The sequence below is a fragment of the Lytechinus pictus genome, chromosome 8, assembly GCF_037042905.1.
Source record: "Lytechinus pictus isolate F3 Inbred chromosome 8, Lp3.0, whole genome shotgun sequence".
NCBI classification, from domain to species: Eukaryota; Metazoa; Echinodermata; class Echinoidea; order Temnopleuroida; family Toxopneustidae; genus Lytechinus; species Lytechinus pictus.
Window position 1 is genome coordinate 19,421,963 of NC_087252.1, and position 19,343 is coordinate 19,441,305.

General features: G+C 39.3%; 1 protein-coding gene across 2 annotated transcripts in view; it reads left to right on the plus strand.

The window, feature by feature from the left end:
- The first annotated feature begins 843 nt into the window (after window positions 1-843).
- LOC129267072 (low-density lipoprotein receptor-related protein 2-like) overlaps window positions 844-19,343 on the plus strand; it is a 44,246-nt gene continuing 25,746 nt past the window's right edge. For both annotated transcript variants that reach the window (XM_064103723.1, XM_064103724.1), the window contains exons 1-8: window positions 844-916; window positions 3,869-3,930; window positions 4,684-4,859; window positions 5,891-5,917; window positions 8,252-8,524; window positions 10,114-10,227; window positions 11,913-12,053; window positions 16,360-16,565. In XM_064103723.1, the coding sequence (XP_063959793.1) occupies window positions 4,724-4,859; window positions 5,891-5,917; window positions 8,252-8,524; window positions 10,114-10,227; window positions 11,913-12,053; window positions 16,360-16,565 (897 nt within the window). In that variant the 5' untranslated portion in view covers window positions 844-916; window positions 3,869-3,930; window positions 4,684-4,723. The remainder of the gene's footprint in view (window positions 917-3,868; window positions 3,931-4,683; window positions 4,860-5,890; window positions 5,918-8,251; window positions 8,525-10,113; window positions 10,228-11,912; window positions 12,054-16,359; window positions 16,566-19,343) is intronic.

The window sequence follows — 19,343 nt, forward strand, 5'->3', positions numbered from 1 at the left end:
TCTCATCCCTCCAATCTTTCCTCCCTCTCTTTCATTCTTTCTTTCATTCTTTATTCTATTTTTCCTTCTAATTCTTTCTTTCTTTCCCTCCCTCCCTTCCTTCATTCCCCCTTCATGTTTTCTTCTTTCTTCGTTTCTTTCTTTCAAAGAATGAAAACATTTTTCTTTCCGGCATTCTTTGTTTCCCTTCTTTTTCTTACTTTTTCTTTCTCACCTTTATTTTGTCTGTCACACATATTCCCTTTATTTCTTTTTCTTTCTTTCTATATTCAATGAATTCAACGAATGACGGAAACCTTTTTTTCTCTTTTATTCTTTCTTTCATCGTCTTTTTAATTATTCTAACTTTCTTTCATGTTTTCCCCTTCATTTTCCCCTTCATTTTTTCTTTCTTCTTTCTCATTTCATTTCTTTTCTTTCTCTCCTTCATTCTTTCGTTCACCCTCCCTTCCAATTCTTTATATTTTTTTTCACAAGTATAATACTGTGTAGCCTTCTTTGATTATCTTTTTTTTATGGATTGTCCCGTATTTCATTTTTTGAAATCTGGTCACCCTGATTTAAACCCTTTTTTAAACTACATGAATTACCAGGTCCCAGTACATTGTGCATATAGAAATATGTTTGTACATGATTGGCTTAATGACATTAAAATACACTTTGCCACACTAAGTAGTACATCAGTATTAATCTTATATTTATAGAGAAAACATATTGCATCTTGCACATACTTTCAATTGCCTTTTACGGCGCGTTCTCGAACAATTGACCTAGCAAAATGGCGGCGGTCACGTGACTTATCGAGTTCGCCGGCGATGTTTTGCTTGGGTGAACACGACTTCCACGTATCTCTAGTTCAGTGGGCCTGTATCACGAGTATATATAGTGAGCTGAAGTTAGCAACCTAGATATTGAGGTATGATCGATTACAAGTTTTTCTCGAGCGGGGCCTATATCACGATTTTGCCGGAAAAGGCCGTGATGCATGCTATCTTGAGCTAGGGCTTTCTACACTTACAAATACAAGAACAAATCGTGCGAAAGCATATAGTTAATGTTTGCCTTTGGTCCCACGTGCTAAAATTTATGTACGGTACGAAAGTTGGACTATGAAACTGTGCGACAATGCCAATGTGATTGTAATTTTGTATGTTTGCTTGTCAGCGCATTCCACACTTTGGCTTCGGCTGCCGTGCCCGTGTTGTTTGATTGGCACTCATTTGCCAAGATCCTTCTATAATGCCCCCCCCCTAAAAAAAATATCTGTAGTGTAGGGTACAGCACTCATGTCATGGCGTAGCTAGGATTTTTTTCCCGGGGGGGGGGGGCACTAGGGGGTCCTTGCTTTTTCAGGGGGGCCGGCACCGGCCATTTTTCCGGTGTGTGTATATGTGTCACATGGGCGGATCCGACTTTCGCCAATAGGGGACGGGGCCCGAAATTATCTTCACCTAGGCCTATATCAGTCACTTCTTAGTTTTATTCTTATAAAACAACGTAAACATGAAATAATCTCATAAGCCTTATAAAAAGTGCGAGCGCGAAGCGCGAGCGATTTTTTTTTTTTTACTTTCATGTATTTTTTCCTGAAAATGTAATTTTCTGGGCAATGTTATGTGTGATCCTGAACAAGATTTGTATGTAACCAGATGGTTACTGCGAACGCCAAGCGCGAACAGAAATTTTTATCAACTGTTCTAGCATTATCGAAAAGGGACCTGTTAAGGACTACTTACAGTTACCCACGAAGACGGTAAATATTTCAATAATGCGAGCGCGAAGCGCGAGCAAATTTTTTGACATTCCGACCTAAAAAATGGTCATTCTAAGCACTTTTTGTATTAATAAATGGGATAGGTATGTAACTAAACAATTGATGCGAGCGCGAAGCGCGAGAGGAAGAAAATTGAGATTTTAGACCTAAAAGCGGGACACTCTATTCATATTTTGTAAATCATAAATAGGATATAGTCAATTGGGTATCATTAATAATGCGATTGTGAAGCGTGAGCAGACAATTATTGATATTCTGATGTGAAACTGGATAATTTAAGTACATTTTAAATAAAGAACACGCAGGCTATCGCGCATGTTTTAGATTTAGACCTAGAATCTGGGCATATTCTGAATACATTTGTTTAGTGGAACATTATGGAATACACGTAGACAATATGAACTTGGCAAATGAAACAATGTGACCACGCAGCGTGAGCTTAAAATGCTGATATGTAGACCATAAAACGGACATTTTACAGAGCACTTAAATTTGTAAATGAAAAAAAACAATGAAAGCTTGATGTCCGAGCTAAAATATGTTTTGCATATTGACTTCAAAACTTGCTCCATATCAGCCTATTGAGCAACATATGAATCTCATCGAACAGGCAATTCTGGCAAAAATTTTATATAATAACATGAAAAGATTTGTTTTTTAATTGCAAGTCTTCCCCTCACATTATTTCATTCACCCCTCTTCCTCCTCTTATTTTCCTCTTCTTTTTTTTCTTCTGTCTTTCTTCTTCTTTTCCTTTTTTTCTTTTCTTCTTTTCCTTTTTTCTTTTCTTCTTTCTCCCTTTTTTTTTGGCTCTGCCAATTTTTTCTGGGGGGGGGGGGGGCACACCAAATCTCAGGGGGGGCACGTGCCCCCCAGGCCCCCCCGTAGCTACGCCACTGAGAGCACTCATCCTACGATTCCTACCCCTACCTTTTGCTGTATGGCGAATGGTCGGGGATGACGAGTGGTCTAGAGTATACTAGTAGCAGCTTCTGACATGTCAACTGTGATTTAATCTAATTCTTTAAAATATTGAGAAGTTTTTAAAAATGCAATCACTTTTGTAAGTTATAATTAGGTCTAGACCAAAGTGGCATGCCCTCAAACTGAAAAAAAAGTTCAAGTTCAGTTTCTGGGACGTTTGTTCAATGAATGGGGATGGAAGTATAATGTCAAATTATTAAATTAATCCCCGGAAACATTGGTTCTTCCTATTCGGATAATCCTATCTATAAATTTTGAGTGATTATTTCAGTATTAGTAGCCCATCTTAGTAGGAGACTCGGTATGAATATGAAATGTGTGGTGCTCAGCCTCGATCGGATGAGGAAATTAGGACTCAGCAAACGTTATCCCAGCCTGACAGCGTAAATTGCCAAAATTTGTTATAAAATGAACATGAATATAATGAACGTTTTGTGCATATATACTAGTAAACATTTACAGGAGGAAGGGGGAAGAACGATATATTTACACACTTTTTTGTTGCCTGTTTTCAGAATGGCTTTATCACAAGCTATATTTTTAAGGGTGTTTGTCCCTTGTTTTGATGGTTTCATTTATCTTCATTTTTTCATATTTCTCCTAAGAATGTAGCCAAAATTGATGTGCATTAAAATCTATGTTTTTTCTGGGAAAGTTGGTATATAATACTTTAATATCTTTTTACTTGTTCATGATTCCTTTTTTTTTCGTTCACAAATATGTAGAGAAATATATCCCAATCATTTGTAAAATAATATTAATGCGATCTTGCAATTGGAGAAGATATTCCTTTTGGATTCCGAGATCCTTTATGGGCCCTGTTTCATGAAGAGTTATAATCCGTTTTATAAGATCTTAAGATTGCAACCTTGACTGTGAGCAAATGCTGAGCCATATTACCATGGTATAATGGCAGTGTTAGACAGATGGCAAGTGGACGTCCTTCATGAAACAGAGTTTATCCGTGATTTTAGTTTTAATTTGTCAGAGTTTGCATTAAATATGCTCCTGTTTATTTGACAAGTTTTTAAGATTATAAATCATTTTGGTTTAGTCTGGATGTTCTTGTGTATTTGACAAGTTTTTGAATTTTTTTTAAAATTCATACAGATAGAAGGAATACTGCAGTCTGGAGAGTATGCTAATTCAAATGTGACCATCTTGGGATTTAGGTAAATTAGCTTCATTTGTTATTCAAACTAGACATATACAGCTACTAAGGATTAGGAATAAATATTAAAAAAATAACATTATAACTAGTTGTGGCCCCAGTCATGGGTTTCCCCGATGTTGCAGAAATGGTAATAAAATTAAGTTTACTGAGCATTGGAGGTTTTTGTCACCATCACAGGGCTGCCAAGTCTCCTGATTATCAAGAAGACCCTGTAAATTGACTGATTTTCAAGCTAAAAACAGCAGATATTCTACATCTCTCTGATTTATCACTTGATTTCTGCCATGGGATTTTGTTTAGTTTACCCTCCTCGGTAAACTCCCCCTGAAAGTTGACCACATTCACAAACACACTTCCCATTTCTCATACCTGAACCACCATCGACAAAGATGGAATCACACATTAAAGTCGCACACGTAATGATCTTGAATTAATTCTGTAAAAAAAAAATGAATGGAAACAATATACCATTTCATTTTTACATACCAACGGTTTGAACTTTACTCAACTGATGCCAATTTTCATCACAGAGAGTGGTTTGCGTGACTATAAAATTAGTCATTCTTCCAATTAATTGGTCCATAGATGGAGTAAAATTATAAACCCTCCTTAAATTCATACTTAATGCAGTATCTTACTGCTTTTCTGAGGAAAAATCTGTTGTCTGATTTTCTTTGTGTTTCAGAATGAAATAGGTTACTCATAAGTGGCCATTTAAATTCACTCTTTTTTATATTTAAAAATTTGTAAGGCCTGGGAGTATCGTCGCTATTATTGTGATCGTAACCGACATGTTACCAGAAGAACTCGTTGACGTTCTTGTCGATGTTGGCATTGACGTCCTTGCGGATATCATCGGTGAAGAATTAGTTGCACAACTCACAGAGGGCCTTGTTAATGAAAGTGCCGCTGTTGAACTTTCTAATGGTATGTATTACTCAGGACTGCATTAGGTTCAAACCCAATTTTAAGGGGAAGTTCACTAAGAGCATAAAGTGTACATGTATGTGTGTTGATAAATATATACAAAATAGAGAATGATTTTACTTTTGCATTCATCATATCATCCAATTTATCTTTTCATGTCCGTTTGTATAAGAAAAATATTTTCAGTAATAATGAACCATTAAAAATTTGAATTTATGGAATTAAGGGAAAAATCAAGAAACAATTTGAGAAAATTATTGATGAAGGTTTGACGAAATTCCTCAAAAAATGAGTGTTATTGATATTCACAAATACAAATTTGTGACACTACGTGTGAGCAGCCATTCCATGTATGAAATGATGTGTTGATATGATGAATGCGGGAGTGAAATCATTCTGAATTTTCTGAGAAAAGTGCACTTTATGGAATTTGTATCATGACCAATTGGAGAGCTGCTCATACATGACATCACAAAAAACAAATTTAAAAAATCCAGAATTATGTTAATCTTTGAGGATTCACGCCAAATATTCACCAATGTGTTTCTTTTGTTTTTCAGCTTCATGCCAGGGTGACCTTCCCCTTTAACTTGCAAAAAATTATTTGAAATATTATTGTAATGTAATATTGGTACTTAATTGGTAGAAATATGTATTCTTTGAAATGCTATATTGAACAGGAGTGGCAGCCTGGGGAGCATTCATTCAACATGTGTCATTGGATGTTGTCAGATCTGACACCATTCTCTGAATTTGATTTGCAGAGAAGCATTGTTACCGTGCTAATAAACAGGACTTGTCCTATGAAAATGGCCAATAAGTCCTTTTATGAAGTGCTCCTCAAGCTAAAGGCAGGGTGATAACGACAGTTTGTTGAGTATTCTGAAGATTGGATACAATGCTTATGTACTTGCATCATTATTGCTAGAATTATTCATCTTATTATGATTATTATTATTATTATCATAATTGATTATGTTCATAGCTCTCTTTTTCTTTCTTTGTTTTCTCTTTCTATTTGATCCTTACAGTTGTAATACTAGAAGCAACCACCACAGGTAAGCATAGCAGTTCCTCCAGCCATTCTACCACCTGCTCCTCTCCCCTCTTCTACGTACCCCTCCCTTCTTAAGTCCCAGCCCCCCCTCCCCATCCCGGTTTATTCCCAATTCGTCTAATGCCAATTTGTCCAATTGCCAACTCGTCTGCTATCATTTGGTCTACCATCAGTTTGTCCACTGACCACATGGTCTACTTTCATTTTGTCTAATAGCCATTCCGTCTAATAATACCATTTGGTCCAATAGCCATTTATTCCCTGTACTATTTGGTCTAAGTGTTAAATTGTGCAAAATGAATGAAAATGAAATGGATATGAGACCAACTGGTTGTGAGACGAAGTGGTCATAGACGAAATGGCGAATAGACAAAGTGATGATTGGACCAAATGGTTGTTTAGACGAAATGTTGATGGACAGAGTGGCATAAGACTAAATGAAAGTAGACCATGTGGTGAGTGAACAAGTTGGCAGTAGACGAATTGGCAATTTACCCCGGCCCTTGCATCCCCTGTACTGCCCGTCCCGTCTACCAACCCCTCCTCTCCCCCCTCTACCAACCCCTCATCCTCCCCTCTACTACCCCTCCCTACTAAAGTCCCAGCCCTCCGCTCCCCATCCCCTGTACTGCCCCTCCCATCTACCAACCCCTCCTCTCCCCCCTCTACCAACCCCTCATCCTCCCCTCTACTACCCCTCCCTACTAAAGTCCCAGCCCTCCGCTCCCCATCCCCTGACATGCCCCTCCCATCTATGACCCCTTCTCTCCCCCCTCTACCAACCCCTCATCCTCCCCTCTACTACCCCTCCCTACTAAAGTCCCAGCCCTCCGCTCCCCATCCCCTGTACTGCCCCTCCCATCTACCAACCCCTCCTCTCCCCCCTCTACCAACCCCTCATCCTCCCCTCTACTACCCCTCCCTACTAAAGTCCCAGCCCTCCGCTCCCCATCCCCTGACATGCCCCTCCCATCTATGACCCCTTCTCTCCCCCCTCTACCAACCCCCATCCTCCCCTCTACTACCCCTCCCTACTATAAAGTCCCAGCCCTCCGCTCCCCATCCCCTGACATGCCCCTCCCATCTATGACCCCTCCTCTCCCCCCTCTACCAACCCCTCATCCTCCCCTCTACTACCCCTCCCTACTAAAGTCCCAGCCCTCCGCTCCCCATCCCCTGACATGCCCCTCCCATCTATGACCCCTCCTCTCCCCCCTCTCCCCCCTCTCCCCCCTCTACCAACCCCCCATCCTCTCCTCTACTACCCCTACCTACTAAAGTCCCAGCCCTCCGCTCCCCATCCCCTGACATGCCCCTCCCATCTATGACCCCTCCTCTCCCCCCCTCTACCAACCCCTCATCCTCCCCTCTTCTACCCCTCCCTACTAAAGTCCCAGCCCTCCGCTCCCCATCCCCTGACATGCCCCTCCCATCTATGACCCCTCCTCTCCCCCCTCTACCAACCCCTCATCCTCCCCTCTACTACCCCTCCCTACTAAAGTCCCAGCCCTCCGCTCCCCATCCCCTGACATGCCCCTCCCATCTATGACCCCTCCTCTCCCCCCTCTGCCAACCCCCCATCCTCCCCTCTACTACCCCTCCCTACTAAAGACCCAGCCCTCCGCTCCCCATCCCCTGTACTGCCCCTCCCATCTATGACCCCTCCTCTCCCCCCTCTACCAACCCCTCATCCTCCCCTCTACTACCCCTCCCTACTAACATCCCTTCCCCACCTGCTGATACCCCCCCTTCTCTACCATCCCCTTCTATCTACCACCCCACCCCACTCCTCCCCTCTACCATTTTCTTCCCATCTACGACACCCATCCCCTCCCCTCCATTCCCCCTTTCTCCCTCCTCCATGCACACTCATGAAACAAAATACTGAATGTGATTTCTTTTCTTTCAAGTTTCTAATTAACTCTTCTCTTTGCAAATTGAATTAATTCTGAAGTGATCGTTGTTGCAATTGGTCTTTTGATACTTTTGAAAAAAACATTTTTATTCTGTTTACATTTGATATTTGTTTTAGGAACAGTAGCCGGTCATTTTTTTCTTTCTCACTATAAAGGAGGAAAGCAATGTACATGACCTATGATTATTCTTCAATCGTAAATTTACAAATGTACCACTTTGTGTGACAGTTGATCAAATCAATTGATGACTATTATTTGACATACATGGTAACTACTATTATCAAGTTGCGAGAGGCAATCAAAATTACCTTGAGAAAAACCATTATGCTAAAGTAAACCGATGGTAATTTATGTGACTGCACTCAGAGGTAAATGGAAATTCGTCCACCCCGGCCGGCACCCCTTCTTGTTATTTTCAGTGGCAACGTCTACAGGGACAACAACAGAACCTACAACGAGCCCAACAGAAGTCCCAACAGAAACCACTCCAGCAACCACTCCTGAAAGCACTCTGGGAACTACTCCTGCATCCACACCAGGAGCACCAGATACTACACCAGAAACTACACCAGATACTACACCAGATACGACACCAGAAGTGACACCAGTGACTACACCAGAAGTGACACCAGTGACTACACCAGAATTGACACCAGTGACTACCCCAATAGTAGAAACTACAACAACAAAAGGTAAGATACAGATTAAGGTGTTTAATTAGCACCACAACAAGAGATTACCTTTTGGTCCAACCATCACCTGGGGGGTATTTCACAAAGATTTGAGTATGACTTAAATCGCACTTAAATGCCGACGCGTATCTGAAATACAACGCGCTATCTAAGTGATCAATACGCAGTAGTTGCATGATCTGACCAATGCGATGATGTCTTTTATAACGCACGCAACTAGGCATTTAAGTGCGACTCTAAGTCATACTTAAATCTTTGTGAAACACCCCCCTGGTCTGATACTTGGTTCATGTAAAGGCCCTGCCACATCGTTCCTTGCCAGCCTCTCATGTGACTCGCGGGTAAGTATTTTTGCTACCCGCATCAGGGAAAAAAATAAACAGGGGCGGCGGGTGAATTCGCCCGCCACCCTCGTGGCACTCTGCGCATGATCAGAGGATGGTCATTGGTACTAAAGTGACATGGTGATTTAAAATTTAATGAGATAAGCACCAACTTTGATTATTCATATATTCTTTTGAATTGTATTTTTCATTTACATCCACAAAAAACAACAATGCGTCCGTGAGCGACTGGTATTTCACAGTTTGTCAAGTGTATTGTACAACATTGCAACAAATACCTTCATAGAGTGTTAATTGATGTGCTATTCTAGTCAATTGGTCTATTCAATTTCTTCATCCTGCTATGTAATGCATGCTTACATAAAATCTTGCTTTGAAATCTGCCTATCCTAATGAAAGAAATGAAAGATCAATTGACCAAGATTGTCCTTGAAGTGACTACGAACTGGAGCCCGTAACACAAACCTTAGCAATGATCGTATACAAAATTTTCACGATTGATTGCATTGACTGCAATGTACAATCAATCGTAAAATTCAAGCGTATGATCAATCGTTATGCTTTGTCTTACAGAGCCCTGAATTGTACACTTGGTCTTAGTGATGAATTTTACACTGTAGCGAATGCAATCAATCTTAAAAAAAATGTTCTATGATGATCGCTAAGCTATTTATGAGTCCACTGTTTTGAACTAATGAGCCCACTGTTCAATACAGAAAACTCATGAATGAAAATGCATACTTAGCCATGGAAACGGGCGTCATGAATCTTTATAGATCTATTTTTTGAAACTTTGACATACAGGTAACAAAGTATAACTGATCATTTTACACAAGTTGTAGGTCACATGATCAAGTACAAAGGCTATTTTGCATTTTTGAGCGTGTTGTAGTATCAACGTAAAGGAAATTCAACCAAGGTTATGATTTTGAATTTTCAAGATGATATTGAAAGTCCCTATTGTGTAAAACTTACATATCATCATTATCAGGTATTAGCAATTGAATTTTAAGTCACTAGGCAAATGTTAATGGTCATTTGAGGTCAATGAATCTAGTATTTTATTATCAAAAGTTGTTTTCAAAGTTAGCACTGAGCACTGCCATATCAAATCGCAGAATACAGGCATGTCAGATTTATTCACCATATTCATGTACATCTGTTCCATGCAAATTCAAAGTGGAAATACCAACGTTCAGATTACATTCAGATTTATTTTTTCGATTGTTGTTTGTGTTGTTGCAGCTCCCTGCTTTGAATGTCCATCTGGTTCCTCCTATACCTGTGTTTATGATCCTGAATGGATTTGTGATGGCATGGCAGATTGCAATGATGGAGAGGATGAAATGAACTGCCCAGGTAGGATAAAGTTGTTAAAGGACAAGTCCACCCCTCACAAAAAGTTGATTTGAATAAAAAGAGAAAAATCCAACAAGCATAACACTGAAAATTTCATTGAAATTAGATGTAAAATAAGAAAGTTGGGACATTTTAAAGTTTCCCTTAATTTCACAAAACAATTTTATGCAAATCCTGGTTGTATAGAAATGAGGAGACTGATGATTTAATCCACTCACTATTTCTTTTATATTTTATTATAGGAAATATGAAAAATTGTAATTTTCTCCTTGTAAAGTGAAATAACAACTGATTCCTCCCTGAAAATGTGGAATTAGCATTGTTTAATTATATATGTTTCAGTCAGGTTGGTCCTCATTTTCAAATATGTAAAATATGAGAATTTGTATAATTGAAACAATTAAAAATTCAAGAAATAGTGAGTGAGGGACATCATGGACTGACTCATTTGCATGTCACTGAGTTGTGCATATCATAATAAGCGAAACTTTAAAATGTTATTCCTATTTAACATTCAATTTTGATGAAATTTTCAGTGTTACACTAGTTTGATTTTTATCTATTTTATTCAAATCAACATTTTTCTGGGTGGACTTGACCTTCATGGATCCCATAACACAGAGGTTAACAATTGATCTACGCTTGATTTTCATGACTGAGACCATAATCTGGTATGTTGGTCGAGGCCAGCCCTGAGGCCACGTTTTGCCGGCCTTGGCCGAGTCACATGTCCAAAGTCTCCGGCCTCGCGGCTCGGAATTTCTGGCCTTGAATGCATCGCTGACTGCGATTAACGGAAACGCATCTTGTCGCACGATGTAGTATTTAACAATCAGTGATAATAAGTGTCTTGGCATGAGATATACACTTTATGATAAAAATAAAAGTCTAAAACAGAAGACTTTGGAACCCGATTCTCAGAATAAGCATGGGGAAAAGTGAAAATTAAAGACTAAAAACACAACATGATCAAACTCCCCAAAAAACAGAATTCATCTATTCCATGCATTTACTTTAATTGCATCGAAATGTAGCTAATGAATGCACATGATGATCCTATCAAGAATTTCCATATTACCTGTTCAATTCAAGGGCAATCCCGGGGGGGGGGGGGGGGGGGGGCACTCAAAACTATTTTTTGATGGGGATGTGCCTCACGAAATCCTGAAATGGGGGTCTAAGGAACTGACCACGAGGGTAAAATACAGGGTCTTCGGAACTAAATATATACTGGGCGGTGTGAAAAACGGTCTACGGAACAGTAGGTACAGTGCACGCTTGCGCAGTGCATGTGTATATGGGCGCTAGCAGTGCACGCACCTGCTGGCAGAGGGAGTTCTGAAGCCGTGCGTGCTGCTCTCGCCTGCGGTGCTCGCGCTGGACATTTTGGCAGGGCAAGGGAACTGAGATGTTTCGTAACAGGTCTTGCAAGCGGGGCGGGACGGCTTCTCAATGGAACTTTTGTCATTCAGAGTATCTAGAGAACTGAAAATGAGGTATGAAAAAGGGGGTAATCAAAGCGGCACGTCTTTGTACCACCAATATATGTGAGTGCCCCCCCCCCCCCCCTTTGGGGGCAATCGGGTGATGATATTGATAAAGTCTGTTGTTGCTCAGAGTAGGTTGGTGTTCCAGTTGTTGACTTTTCCAATGATAGATTCTGTATTTTTTTTTATTTTGCACAGTGTCTTGTCCAGACGATCAATTTGGATGCCCTTGGCCAGATAATAGCTGTATCGATGAGACACTGATCTGTGACTTTGTGCCTGATTGTACAGCGGGAGGAGATGAAGCTGAGGAAGTGTGTATGGTCTCTGAAATAACGGGTTAGTATCCTTCACCCCTCCCCCTCCCACTTTTTTCTCCCCACTCCCCCCCTCTCGATTCCTCTCCCAACCTCTTTCTCGCTCTCTGAGAGGAGATAAAACAGATAACTCGTGTATGGTCTCTCATATAACAGGTAAGTATCCCCCTGCTATTGCCCTCCATCTCCCTCCTAGTCGATTTGACAGTCCCATAGGCTCAATACACCAACCTAGAAAAGTTCTTTCCGATGAAGTTTTTTTCTTAATTCGTGTTCCTATGGGGTCCTAGAACAAATTCAGCTTGGTTGCCCAAAGTTGCCGTTTGGGCAATTTTGCTAATTTGCATAAATCCAAAATGGCCGCCAGATGCCATCTTAAAAACTTAACTTTTGAACCCCTTGCCCCAAAATGATGAGTAATTACTCTTTTTAGGGGTTTAGGAGTGTGTAGAATCCATTTCTATAATCATTTTTGCAATATAACGTCATCTTCAGGTCAAATCAAAGATGGCCGCCAGATATGCCATCTTGAAAAATTTACTTTTGATCCCCTTGCCCCATAATGACGAGTAATACCTCTGTTTAGGGGTTTTGGGGTGTGTAGAATCTCTTTCTGCTATCTATTTTGCAATATAATGTCATCTTCAGGTCAAATCCAAGATGGCCGCCAGATGATACCATTTTGAAAAAAATTACTTCTGAACCCTTTGTCCAAGAATCATGAATAATACCTCTTTTCGTGAGTTATTCGATATGTTGATTCCATTTCTGTTAATAATTTTGCAATACAGGATCATTCAGATAAAGAAGAAAAAAAAGATGGCCGGTAAACGCCATATGAAAAAAAACAACTATCCCCCGAGACTATTGAACCTTGAAGAAGTACTCTCCCAAAAATCGGACATGCTGTCCTAAAGAAATTTACTATTATGTGTAGGAGCTCATGTAAGGGTATTTCAGTAAGAATGATTCATTTCTTTTAATTTCTCCATTTTCAGTGGTCAATAAAGTAAGGTCTGAGATGGTAAGATGGTTGATATATTTTGTCATTTACCGCTCACCTTGGAATGAAACCATTCAAGTTTTGGGCTATGACCTATTTCGGGAGTTCTCATAGTTATTTTTTAAGTCCAGCCATATTTTTCTAGTGAAAGAACTTCAAAGTATTATTTTTAACTAAATAGTGATTTCTCAGTATTTTTCAGAAAATCTGTTAACTTATTACCTTCCTTTATAATTATCATTGGACTTTTCGTCCTGACAAAAGCCTTTGACTTGGTCAGCACGAGTGCACTTTTTAGCCTCCTGTAGAAGACAGGCTCCCCAAGACTGATCCATGGTCATATCATTCCATGTCAACAGTTTGCTACAATGCTGGAACATCTTGTAGCTTCCCTCAGTTCCTGTGAGCAGTGGCGTGAAGCAATTAGGCTGCGCCTGGCCCTGACACTCAGGATCTTCTTCTCCATGCTTCCCCAGTATGCACTTGGCGAATGCACAGAATGCATCTACATATCCGTACCAGAGCAGATGGGAAACTCTTCAACATCGACCGGCTACGTGCCAAAACAATGGTCAGGATGGTTCTCATTCGTGAGATGTCGCCCCTGCCTTTCATAAAGAAGGATGGAAGGAGTTTGGATGACCCATCAGCCTGTAAGACAGAAATCCTGATCGACTCAAGACACTGACTGTCCTCCAGATATCTCTATCAACACCACACACTCGTTTGGTTGTGGTGGACTCCTTACCAACCTTGCATTGACTATCTGTCTCTAGTTCCCTTTCACTGGACAATGAGATAAGCACCAGGATAGGAAACTCTGTCACAACCATGGCCAAGCCCCTGAACGAAAATAAGTCCTGGAAAACGTACGCCGATCAAGAAAAGCGACTAAACACCTTCCATGCCAGCTGCCTCGGACGTAACCTACACATTAAATGGCAGGACAGAGTGAAAAATACAAGCCCGGAATATAAGGCCCTTCAGCGTACGAACATGCTGGCATCCCCATGCAGCTTATGACTCATGTTCGCCGGGGATTCGCCAATGTAAGATGAGCTGTGTGACTGGTCCCCTGATAGATCACCTCCGTTATAAACACACCTGCAAACGTGACATAAAACTTGCCGGCATAAACACTAACACTTGTGAAGATGTAGATGATAGTCGCCATCTATGGAGAGCTACTAAGTACACGGGTCAAGACGTCAGAAAATAATCGGAATTCTACATTGGCAGGCCAAAGAACAAATAGGAAGGCTAGGGCAGCATCTCTATCTGAACCTGTCTCAGCGCCATGCTCCCTCATCTGTACAAAATTTGCTTTAGAGACTGCCACTCTAGAGCGGAGCTCTACAACCACTCTCGAAAATGTAATACCTAGCGCGCTACACCATCGTCTTTTGAGACGAACTGATGCCTACCTATCATTGGACACTTTGATTTAGGGAAAATATGGAGAAAACACTTTCAAATTCAAATAAGACTTTAAAGCCTCTTCAGTACAAAAGTATGGATGGACATTAAAAAAATACATATACAAAATTGATCATAGCCGAAACATAAAGAAGATTCTCTTTTAGGTGAGTAGTAAATGTCGAACGTCTGACAACATCTCAGATCTGCTTCCCCTTGAACTAAAAATTGAGAATTAATAATAAAAAAATAGTATTCTTCCTGAAATCCCCTTACATAAGTTCTTACACTACAAGCCTCGGAAAGTAATTTTTCAAGATGGCGCTTGGCGGCCATCTTGGATTTGATCTGAAGAATATTCTTTGAAAAATTACATCAGAAATTGAATCAACATACCAAATGACTCACGAATATAGTTATCATTCATGATTCTGAAGCAAAGGGTTCAAAAGTTAATATTTCAAGATGGCGTCATCTGGCGGCCATCTTGGATTTGACCTAAAGATAACCTTATATTGCAAAATAGATAACAGAAAGAGATTTCACACACCCCTAAAGCCCTAAACAAAGGTATTACTCATCATTCTGGGGCAAGGGGTTCAAATTCAATTGTTCAAGATGGCATCTGGCGGCCATCTTGGATTTGACCTCAAGATGACCTTATATTGCAAAAATGATTATAGAAATGGATTCTACACACCCCTAAACCCATAAAAGGAGACATTCTTCATCATTTTAGGGCAAGGGGATCAAAAGTTAGGTTTTTAAGATGGCATGTGGCGGCCATTTTGGATTTATGCAAATTAGCAAAATTGCCCAACCGGCAACTTTGGGCAACCAAGCTGAATTTGTTCTAGGACCCCATAGGAACACGAATCAAGAAAAAAACTTTATCCGAAAGAACATTTCTAGGTTCGGAAAATGTCAAATCGACTATCCCTCCCCGTTCTCTGAGAGGAGATATAAAATAGATAACTTGTCTATGGTCTCTCATATAACAGGTAAGTATCCCCCTGCCATTTCCCCCCTCTCTCTCCCCTTCCTCCCTCTCTCCCTCCATCTCCCACCCTCTCTCTCTCTCTGAAAGTAGATGAAACAGATGACTTGTGTATGGTCTCTCATATAACGGGTATCAGGGATGTCAGTTTTCCGGCAGTTGCCGGAATTCCTGCTTACCAATTTTTTTTTACCATGAACTCTGGCTTTGTCAATGATTGTCCATTTTTTCCTTTGATCTTCAAGTCTCCCACATCTTTTTAGACCTAATTTTCGACACACAAATACGCGTTCCAAAATTACACATCATTTTGTATGTGCATGTCAGACCAAAAATTGCTTAAATAATGTGATTTAGTGTACAAAAAGTCAATGCAAATTCAGTTTTCGACCAAAAATCATAAATGTATGATTATTTTTACTTTTTCCTGGTTTAAATAGATTTATTTTATTCTGTTTATGATCGCAAGAGTCCCCGACAAAGTTCTTCGAAAAAACAATGAAAAACAAAAGATAAAAAAATAAAAACAAAGAAATACATATTAAAAGAAATTACAAAACAATATAAAATGAAAAAATTGATCTGATATCGTAATCTTTTCTTATACATTTGCTAAGAACATGACAAAGAGTTTATACACTATAAAATAGGATATTTGGAGCTTTGTATACTAAGAGCAAAAAGTATGATTTTGCATACTAATTATACATAAATTAGCATAATTCATGAAATAAATAACTATACACTTTTGAAGGCTACATGTATGTCCCAGGCAACGTGCGTGCTGATTTGGCTCGTTTGCGTGGTCGACGGCTAAGATCTCAAGTGGGGGGGGGGGGCATATGATCTCCCAAAGCACCCCGGCCTACATGTAGGTTGGGTAAAAAAAAAAGTTCTTTTTTCTTTTGGCAGATGAAATAATGGTTCCATTTGATGAGTATGAGATATTGAGAAACCCGGATTCCTATCCTGCAAGGGATTATGATACGCCTAATGACTATCAGCTGTACAAGATATCAAGCCCACCAGACTCACATCTACTGATTGAAGTCATTAGAGTTGTATTCGATGGCACTCTATCTACTGTATCTGTTGGTAGTGGACTAGACCCCGTTGAGGTAAGCAGTTCTGTTTACTCAGAATGCATGATATTCTCCCTATTAAATTAGGAATTCCAATTTTTAAATAATTTTTTAGATGTTTCTTTTATGTAGATGTATTTATTTATTTTTTTATATTTTTGATTGATTTAAAAATTTTTTTTTTTTACGTGAAATCCTTTGCCCAAGATCATTATCATGCTTTTTAAAGTCAAATGATAAAACTATCATGCAGGCTCACCTTGAAAAATCACTTAGGATTTTTTAACTATACAAGAACTTGTAACCCAGTACTGGGTGGCTCGGACTTCGGCGGTGACTGAGCGACCCTTGGCTATTTTTCAGATTTTTTTTTCAGAGGGGAATATCATGCCTGTTACTGTACAGTTGTTTTGACAAGACACAATAATCTAGTAGCTTAGAGAACTTGTTAAAATTTATAACAGTTGATGGTACAGTAAGTCAATTAGTAAATTTGCACATGAGCAGAAGAACATCATTGGCCTTGAACTGAAAATATGTTTGTTATCCCATTTAAAGAATAACAGCAAAATTTTCAATGCAATGTCCATGTTTTTGTACCATTGGGTACGTTAAGACCACCTTGTGAATTTGAGCAATTACGTTTATTCTACTACCCAAATTTGAAATAATGTAACAATTGATGAGAATTAAATAATGGAACATACAAGAGTCCATCGTTTTGAATCGGCATATGAATTTTATAATGGCTGTTTCATTCCTCCTTATGTATGGAAGTGAATACATTTCCGAATCAAGATGACATTAGTATAGCAATTGTGCAACGAGCTATGATATTTACAAAATTTGTGTGTTGCTTCTAACTAAAGGATTGTAATGATTTTAGATTATGATATTACTGTTGTATAATTCTGATAAGATTATTCTCTAAGTTAATGAAAATAATGATCTGTTTGAATATTTAAATCATGCCAATTTTTAGTGAATTTTTGTTGAATTTCTACCCTTGTATCCGGCTTCCAGTTTTCTTATTATATATTGCTTTGGGTGATTATCTTATGAAATCAATTGTATTCATTTTCCTTACACTATATAATTTGTGTGTCTGATTTTTTGGGGAAACAAGCATTATGTATAAATTGGAAGAATATTGTAAAGTACTCAAATTAGTTAAACAGAGATTTATAAAGGGGTTGTAAGTAGATATCATTTGTGGGATTATTGGTACTGGTATAGGTATGTCTGTCAATCCTGTCTTCCGCTAGAACAATCATTATGAACTTTCAATAAATATCAATATGTATTCATTAAAAATAGAACATGACGAAAGAGCTCCGTTTGATAACACTATACCCCTCTTCTCCAAGTACGAAAACCCTACTGCCCCAGGCATGCAATGTAAGTATCAAAACACCTGTTTCTTGACCTCGGTCCGAAGATAACACAACAGCCCGAGTGCGGTCCGGGAAAACATGTCGCCATTTTTTATTCACTTACTTTCCTTATTTCGAGGTTGATTTTCTTTGTTCGAAATTGAAAATGGGCTAGCATTGAATTTCTGAATACAGTATGCCTTTGAAAACGTGATTAAATATCGAATACAATAATTTAATTCCGAAGGTCCTTCTACAGGCAGAGAAGACTTACGTAATAGCACATCTGTTGTTATCATTTCGTCCTTGGCTCAACGCTCATAATCTGGCCTTTGGGGATTACCTGGCCAAGCGGGGTTGATCAGGCAGGTGTTTCATAAAGCTGTTCGTAAGTTAAGAGCGACTGGTGATCATGTCTTGCGGTAAATGGTACAATTGGCGATGATCACCAGTCGTTGTTAAAGTCGCTCTTAACTTACGAACAGCTTTATGAAACGACCCCCAGGGCTTGGAAATGATGTTTTAGATTTTCAAACGCAAAATGGGGTGAAATACCGCAGTTTGCAATCCGAACTGCGGTCCGTTCCCAAACGGGGGTAAGACGTAATGAGAAGAAGTGTATGATAAGAAAATGTTTGTAATGCAGTCTCTTCCCAAACAAGTTGTAGACCAGTTATAAGGGCATTGGCCCTATTAAAGGGGGAGTGAACTGTGTGTGGTCTCTCATTGACTCAGACCTTCATTTTTGAGGAGCGCGATCGCGCCGGGCTCTCCTACCGCGCTCCCAAAAAAAATGAGAACACAAATTCGCGCTCTTCAAAAAAAAAAAAAAAAAATTGCTAAAATTTCACATTTTACATCTTTAAATTCATGAAATGACCATCTATTTTCCATAATTCCTTGAAATTATTTTGATTTAGTTGAAAACTATCAGAAAAATGAAGAATATTCACCTCTTTCCCGACTCTGATTTGAATTTAAACTCGGTTAATATTGTGGTCCCATATGTAGATTTTCATGGCAACACCATGGAAGTTTTTTTTTTTGAGCAGGAGCCCGATATTTTGAAAACATATTGACCCAGGCCTAGTTTCACCACAGATTAATTAATAGCTACACAGCTATTGCATATACGATGTTAAGAAAAATCTACAATTTATCATACATGTATTGTATTGAATTGATTTGAGCTCCTCAAGGAGAGCGATTCTGAGGAGCTCAATTGAGCTGCTCAAAAAAATAAGGAGAGCGATTTATCGAGCTCCATGAAATTATAAACGTGAAGGACTGTTGACTGTGTGGTACGTTTTCAGATATCTACTAATACTACAGAGTATCAATTGACCTATAATTGTATTTGTGTAGAGAAAACATAATTATTGCGGTATAAATGTATTGAGTAGGCAATTAGCATGTTATCATTCAAGTGGGTCCATATCAC